Source organism: Exserohilum turcica, assembly GCF_000359705.1.
Source record: "Exserohilum turcica Et28A unplaced genomic scaffold SETTUscaffold_3, whole genome shotgun sequence".
Taxonomy (NCBI): Eukaryota; Fungi; Ascomycota; class Dothideomycetes; order Pleosporales; family Pleosporaceae; genus Exserohilum; species Exserohilum turcicum.
The window spans coordinates 3436416-3444590 of record NW_007360136.1 but is presented as its reverse complement, the minus strand read 5'-3'; the positions used below and the strand labels follow the sequence as shown (position 1 = coordinate 3444590).

General features: G+C 44.8%; 2 protein-coding genes across 2 annotated transcripts; one reads left to right on the top strand and one right to left on the bottom strand.

Moving 5' to 3' along the window:
* Positions 1 to 4323: 4323 nt before the first annotated feature.
* Positions 4324 to 6018, top strand: SETTUDRAFT_21009 (uncharacterized protein; the record flags this gene model as incomplete). Its single annotated transcript, XM_008028765.1, has 2 exons — positions 4324 to 5285; positions 5343 to 6018. The coding sequence occupies 2 exons, from the start codon at positions 4324 to 4326 to the stop codon at positions 6016 to 6018; spliced, it is 1638 nt and encodes a 545-aa protein (XP_008026956.1).
* Positions 6019 to 6608: 590 nt separating this feature from the next.
* Positions 6609 to 8175, bottom strand: SETTUDRAFT_21008 (uncharacterized protein; the record flags this gene model as incomplete). Its single annotated transcript, XM_008028764.1, has 3 exons — positions 6609 to 7600; positions 7652 to 7977; positions 8033 to 8175. The coding sequence occupies 3 exons, from the start codon at positions 8173 to 8175 to the stop codon at positions 6609 to 6611; spliced, it is 1461 nt and encodes a 486-aa protein (XP_008026955.1).

Sequence of the window (8175 nt, the reverse complement as noted above, 5' to 3'; positions counted from 1 at the left end):
TCTTGATCGTACGCCTTCATACTCCACACCATGAAGCTCACTAGAAACACCCTGGCAGTCTAAACTCCAAGCAAATTCGTACGAATTTGGGTCGCAGTCGAAGCTTGTGAGAGACTCGTTCGTAACGGTCCCAACTTCTGCACAAGAAGGCTTTTCAAAGCTTATTAAAGGGGCTGAGGAGATGCTACATGAGAATGTGCTTATGAAGGCCCGCGTACGAGAGCTTGAAGAGCAACTAGCAGAGGTAACAAAAGCGCCGAGGGCGTAAAAGAAAGCGGATTCAGACAGGCGGGACACTAGAATTTGGTGCAGGAGCATCGCAGGCAGCTGAAAGTGCTTCTACTAGTCGTATAATATCAAAGAAAGCGCGTGGTGGGGGTAGTCAAGAAAAGGCCCAGCCAGGTCAACGGCACTGTGGAATCTGTGGGAGAGTGGGCCATAACGCCCGTACGTGCCAAAAAGATGTAGAAGAAGATTCTATGTTAGATGCAAGTGAGTCGTACGAAGCATCTATAGCTAGTGTAGAGTAATTCAAGTTTTCATATGTGATGTTCGCGATGCCAAGAAAAAGTGGCACACTCGGTGGGGTGGCACTCTCGGTGGTGGAATACGTTAGTTACTATATATAGTTAGGTATATAAAATAATACATCAATATACATATACTAATCATACTACTTGAAATTTGATTTTAAAGTATCATATTATTATACTAGACTAGCTTATATAGTTACTAGATATCAACTTTATTAAGTACTTTTAAAAACTTATTACAATATATATACATATATATATATCCAATTTATAGTATTATAATAATAGTATTACTAGGAAATAGTAAAATAGTATTTATAAAGCTTATAAAAAGTAATTATAAAGTATATTAAATTACTATTTAATATTACTAGTTAAGTTTATACTATGATAGTTAACGTACTACACTAGTGAGGCGGCCAAACCAGTGAGCTGGCCACTTTTTCTTGGCACTGCGAACACAACAAAGAATACATTATGTCTTTATAATGTAACGCTATCTTATCGTACAAAGAAGGCAGAATTAACCTTACGCTTTAGGCCTTTACTACTAGCTAACTTAAGACCTTATAATGTATTGTAGTAGCCTATAGCGTATAATATTAGCAGCTCTCTAATTAGCTTTATAGAATTACTAATTAACTTAATACACGACCTAGAGTCTAGAAGCTTACTATAGTAAAGGAACAGACTATTGTATAATATATTGTTGACCTTAACGCGCGAGGATTTGCGCCTTAGCTATGTGAGGTGGTAGATATTGCTAATTAATTGCTAGCTACTTATAGTAGGGTACCTATTAGTAAAAACTAGGCTAAGCGCTTTATTGATTATATAGAGGAGCTTAAGATAGCTTTTAATTAGGCAAAGGACTATTAGAGAGCCCTTTAAGAAGACCTAAAAGTTATCAGCTTATAATTTAAGCTTATACAAGATACAATTAACTAGTTTAGAGTCTATCTAGATAATATCTACAACTTTAATAAGACTAGCTTCTAGATAGGCGTTATTAGCTTAATAAAGGTTATTACTAGTTTAGAACGTTGTATAAGACTAAATCTTATCTAGCTAAGGGACTAGAAGTAGGTAATAGTTATCTAAGGCATCTATGCTACTAGGTATACTATCCTACTATTTATTATCTATAAAAGACGTGTCTATATCTCTATATAGTATAAAAAGCAAGATATCCTATATAATTAGAAAATTTTAGTCCTAGAGAATAGCTAGACTAACAATTAGCTTAGTCTTAAGTAGTTAAAGCACTTTAACGCGCATACAAAGACGCGTTAGAAGTGGTTATATAAGCTGCTAATCTTAGATAGGCATAAAAGCTACCTTAATAAGGATTTCAAGGAATACTATCTTGTATATAAGATCTTTACGCTCTATATGCCCTCTTATTAATTGTATATCCTTTAGCTACTTAATATAGTGTGTTTTTTACTATTAAAATTAAAGTACTTTTAACGCGTATAAGATTTAGCACGCTAACGCGTCTACTATATTAACAAAGAAGGCTTCCTTCTAGCCTTTAAACACGCATTTTTTAACGTGTTTACGTATAATAACTATAAGAAGGCCTTTAAGGCTTTAGGACTTGCCCCTATAAACGCGTAGGTAGTTATAGATCACCTTAAGGTGCAGCTTTATACGCTATTACTAGCACCTCTCCTAGAAACGCCCTAGTAGTTAAGAACACTAAGTAACCTGCTTAAATTTAGATTGTAATTAAGGCTTATAAGAGAATCCTTTATATAATTACTAATAAGTGCTTAAGAAAGCTTCTTAAAGCTTATTAAAGAAGTAGAAGAGATGCTATATAAGAATGTTGTTATTAAAGCTTACGTATAAGAGCTTAAAGAGCAATAAGTAGAGGTTATAAAGCGCGAAGGTCGAAAGCGAAAGCAGATCTAGCATGGCGGGACACTAGAGTATAGTGCAGCAGCATTAACAGTAGCTAAGAGTGCTTCTAGTGGTCGTACGATAGCAAAGAGAGCGCGTGGTAGTGGTAGTTAAGAACTAGCCTAACTAGGTCAACGGCGCTGTGGCAACTATAGTAAGACTAGGCATAACGCTCGTACGTGCTAAAAAGATATAGTAGAAGATTCTAAATCTAATACAAGTGTCTTATATAAAGGATTAGTTTATTGTATTAAGTAATGTAATTATTTGTACATAGTGTTCGCAGTGCCAAGAAAAAGTGGCCGGCTCACTGGTTTGGCCGCCTCACTGGTGTAGTACGTTATATACTTAATTACTTATATAAATTTATTAAACCAAGTACTAGTATTAAAAAATTAATACTATCAACTAGTTTTAAAGAATATTTAGTTTTTATAAATACATAAGTCGTAAAGTAATAATAGTAGAGTTTTAATAAAAGTAAGGTTCTAGCCTAAGAAGGGGAACTTTTTGCCTAGTACTAGTTGAATCTTTGCTCTGTGTAACGGGCTGAACGCCCTTTGGATAGCTCCTCGATGGAATCTCGGTCAAGCAGCAGACGCCAGGTCTTACTCTGCAACCCGGCATCTGTGCGAGGCCTGAGCGGCGCCCAGACGACGCGCTCAGACACTCGGTGCAACCTTTCTCCGACAAGTAAATAAACACCACGCAAGTAGACTCTATAGCTCTCTATCGAATACAACCTCTTGTATACCTCGCGATTGCTCCCTAGAGCGCAGCCCCTTACACTCTGATAGAAAAACACTATAGTAAGGCGGCATAATCTCTATCTCTACTGCATTTTACTGCAAAACTTTTTTTACGATGTTTATTACGCTGTAAATAGAATATAGTGGAAACTAGAGAGGAGAAACAGGGAACAGAAATGGGCGCTGGTGGTCCAGGACCCCCCTGGATGCACATTGTCCGGCTACATTTGCGGCGTGCCGCCATGGCGCAGCAGCGGCTGAAGACAAGGTCGATCATTCGCAACCTTAGCCCAAACTCTCACATAGCATGTCTCAATCACGCGAATGCGGATGCTAATGATATAAGTCCTCACATGTGGGCCGTGAGAACTACAGGGACGTTGGCCGATTTCTGAAAGTGCTGCATCCAGATTATGCCAGCACAGGCGGACAGCGGGGTGAAATTCGACGCCTTGTCTTCTGTTAGTGTGTGCTTGTTGGAGTGCTGCGAGTGCTTGTTCAGCCTGTCGGAATGGGATGAGGTGCGCACGAAGGAACGCGAGAATCCGTGGTGGAATATGCCGCAGCTCCGTTCTAGCGCCAGGCAGCATGGTCTGTCAGGGCTGCATGCGTGTAATGGCAGAGAAGCCCGAGTTCCACCCCGTCAGTTCTACTGCTGTGGACTGATCGGAGGACGAGGAAAATTTCCGATTCGCTCCTGACGGTATGTGTGCAACCCGCCAGAGTACTTCGATACCCTGCCCTGTTGGTTGCGCTGTTCCAAGGCCCAGGTGGTAGGGCGCAGGTTGCACTTCCGCTCAGCCGGGTTTCCCCCCGGGTCTCCTTTACTTAGCTTATTTTGCTCAAACTCGGCACCTCCAGTCGGGTTTCAATCGGGATTGTCGAGCAAGCCTTTTCATCCACCCTTGTCGCCCTTGGAGGATGACCGAAGTATCAGGAGAATATCATAGCAATTACAGCGCATCAATGCCGAAAACGCAGGCCAAGCTGCGAACGAGAATATATGATGCGAATGTCATAGCCAAATAGATCCATATAATGTATGACATAGCCCAAGACTGTCGATTTGGTGCTGCAAAAGTTCGAGAAACAGCAAAAGTCACATTTTGAAAAAAAATACACTAGTTACCGTAAGCATGGGCTCAATCGAATCGCCTCCATCTACTGTACTGGATGTGGTCATCGTCGGTGCTGGCCCTGTCGGCCTGGCACTAGCACTAGATCTGGGAAAACGAGGCATCCACACAACAGTCTTCGAACGCAAGCCAGCCACATCCTCTCAAATCGAAGCCAAAGCAAGCGTCATCAATGAACGTACAATGGAGTATCTTCGTCGCCTTGGCTGCGCGCACGAAGTAGCCGACTCGGGATATCCTCACGACTTACCGGGAGATACGGTATTCTGCACTGCTCTGCACGACAAGTACATCGGAAGATTGGAAATGGCTTCCGCAAATGAGCGGGAGTTACCAGAGCAGAGCACTGAGATGCTTCAGCGGTGTCCTCAGTGTTGGTTTGATCCGATCCTGGCTCGTGCAGTCGTGAGGCAGAAAATGACAGATATGAGATATGGCATGGAGGCCTTTGGGTGCACTCAGGACGAAGAAGTTGTCACGTTAACTGTCAAGAACGTTGGCACAGGAGCTACTGAAGAAGTCAAGACCAAGTACCTGGTGGCTTGCGATGGCCCTGGAAGCACAATCCGCAAATCCTTGAATATTACCTTTCAAGGGAAGGATCTCGGACTCATGCTCAGCTCGATCATCGAGATCGATATCAACAGCAATCCACCATTCGGCAGAGCAGCCGAGCGGTACATGTTTGTTGGTCCTGAGGGCACATGGTCAAACTTTACAACCATAGACGGTGACAGACTCTGGCGCTTCGCTGTTGCAGGAGTGAAGGAGAGGATCGATCCCACCACATTCGACATCAAACCTTACGTGAAAAAGGCCCTCGGCCGCGACGATGTTGAGTTCGAAGTCAAACACGTCCTGCAGTGGCGTCGCAGCCAATTCCTTGCCGACAGGTACAATTCAGGACGAATCTTCCTTGCCGGAGACTCCGCCCACACCATGAGTCCCACAGGAGGGCACGGGTAAGCACACAGTATGCTTCTCTGGACCTTCTCACGACATACTGACACGTGTCGCAGAATGAACACAGGAATGGGGGATGCATCAGACCTTAGTTGGATCCTGCATGCACTGCTCAAGGGCTGGGGAGGCTCCAACCTTATTCAAGCCTACGAAGCAGAGCGTCGGCCCATTGCACTGCGAAATGGCCAGACCTCAACCAAGAATTTCGCTATCTGGCAGACGGGCAAGGAAAAGATATTGGAGGATACACCTGAGGGTGACGATCAGCGACGAATGACGGGCGAAAATATGGCGGGGAATATGCGCCAAGAATTCCAAAGTCTGGGCCTGGCCCTTGGCTACAGCTACGCCGATTCACCTATCGTAGTCGCAGATGGCTCTGCCGCTCCAAAAGACGACCCAGAAGAGTACATCCAGACCGCCCGACCAGGCCATCGTGCACCTCACCTGTGGTTGGAGCACAACCTTTCTATCATTGACTTGTTCGGCGATGGCTTTACCCTTCTGCAATTCGGAGATAAATCCGTGTCCTTTGAAGGGCTCAAAGAAGCTGCAGGTAAAATCGGGTTTCCCTTGCAAGTCAATTTCATCGAGTCGGAGAAAGCCGCTGAGCTGTATGAGCGGAAACTTGTGTTGGTTCGACCTGATGGAATGGTGGCTTGGAGGGGCGATAAGCTGCCAGAGGATGTTAAAGATCTTCTGGATCGCGTTCGTGGCGTTTCTTATTCTTAGTAGCTAGCAAGTAAAGGTCAATGTAGACTACCGGAATGTATGTGAGACCATCTTATGTATTGGACAGGCGATTTACATCCTGTTTGCTGTGCTGCAGCTCTCCGCTGCCGGTGACCTAATTGGGATCAAGCTCAGACAATATATTGGCTCTTTCGTACTACTCTATCAAAGAAGTAGCGCAGCACAAGATACATGATCGATAGCGCACCTTTTCGCTATCCTTCCTTTTTCCTTCTTTCATCCCATCCTTTGCAGAGTTCCATTCTTATCCACGAAGGTTCCTTTTCTGTTTACTTTTGCGAGGCTTTGGCATCATATGTCAATATCGTATTGATACACATGATTCCCATTCTGCAGAGGCTATCTTGGAGTTAGACTTTGAGGCGAAAGCGTTGCTGTTATGAACATCGAGGGCACACGTTTGCAGAAGTATGGTACATGGTATGCGCACTTTCGACTGAAATGGACACCACCTTCTCACGGGATACGCCGAGAACTATTCATCTGTGTCCTGAGTGCAAAGTAAGATACTGAATGGCTACTCAATTACGATATGCTATTCATTGCACCTCCAGTACCGGCAACACAAGTCAGTCGCGAGCACTGTAGTACAATTTAGCAGGTTTGCTATCCTCTGCCAATTCAGGCACGTTATCCCATGCTTTAGGAAGTCCGTCGTAGAATACCCAGCGAGTGGCATTCGCCACCACAAACTCGCCTCCATGACCAATATGTTCTGCCATATTGTCTGCCACCTCTTTTGGCATCTTGGTTCCTCCAGGCTCCATGGACCTCTCGATCGAATCTATCGCCATGTGTGCGATCTTGATAAAGTCGTGCTTGGCGATTGGCAAGTCACAGCAAAGTTCAGGGAAATGTTGCTGCAGACTAAAGAGTGCTCTTATCAATTTGACGGCATGACCTTCATCGCGATATACCACTGCGCGATGAAACAGCTCCGGCCAGCCATCTGTCGGGTTCTTGGGCGAGTAGGTAATTATTCGCTCGGGGTACAGGTCGGGACATCCGCATGCGGCGTACATCACGGCGTCTACCCTTCCCTTAGCTTCAAGGAGCCGCGCCTTCTCTTCCAGCGTTAGCCAGTCCTGGCCAATGATACCAGGATAGTAGCCCGCAAGTGTGACATTATGCAGGAGAACAAAGTCAATTTTCTCCCACTTGCCTGGACGCTGGGCGGCGCCCATTATGTATGCGCCAGTGTGCATCATCTCGCTCAGCTTGCGCTGGATGTCTTCCTCTGTCGGCTCGACTTTGAATTGACTGAGATGACGAGCAAACTGCTCGCCGTTCACTCGCTTCATGAGGCCATCCGCAATCTTGTTGAAGGGGTCGTCGTCTTTGACAGCATTCGCAATAGTAGGATCAGATTGCATTGATTTCGTAATTTGTAAAAGAGACTGCGATTCCGAGCTGACGTTTCTGGACAGGTAATCCTCTGTGGTGAGGAGGAATTCCTTGGGCCAATTCTCGTGCACGCAAGCTGCTGCGAGCGACTCTGCAACGAGACTTGGTTGTTGCCATTCCATTGCGCAACCAAGATGAATCATAGGATGAACGAGATCTGTATGCCATCAGCAGATATCGACAGAGGGTCTCATAGGGACATCCTGACCTGTGTATAGTCTGCAGAAAATGTCGTCTGCGCGGTCGTCGCCTTTCAGCACGTATTCCCTTACAACTGCTTCTGATCCCTTCTTCTTAATTTCTGCCTCGAAATATTTCAGAAAGTCAAGGTAATGGATATCCTTTCCGAGACACTGTTTAAAGACAGCCGCATCTTGCAAATCGAGATCGTCTGGAACGTCCTGATGATCGCGATCGATGGGCGCTTGATAAGGCTCGTTGTAATCCCACATGTCTTTGAGCTCCGTAGGTGATGCCCCGATCGAGAACATTGCAAGCAAGTGATGTGTGATGTGGTTATGGAATCCAGCATTCCTGCGGTACTTGATCAGACAAAGCACGGAAAGGAGGGAACTCGTTCAATGCCCACCATCGTGTGTGGTAGAGATTATGATTGATGGTCAGCAACTCAGATGCTAGCGAAGCACTATCTTCTGTGAGACCTTCAGCGTGCGTGTAGCCAGGGGTATCAGTGACCGAGAGCTTGATCTTGTCCGAAGGTGCTGTGAACAT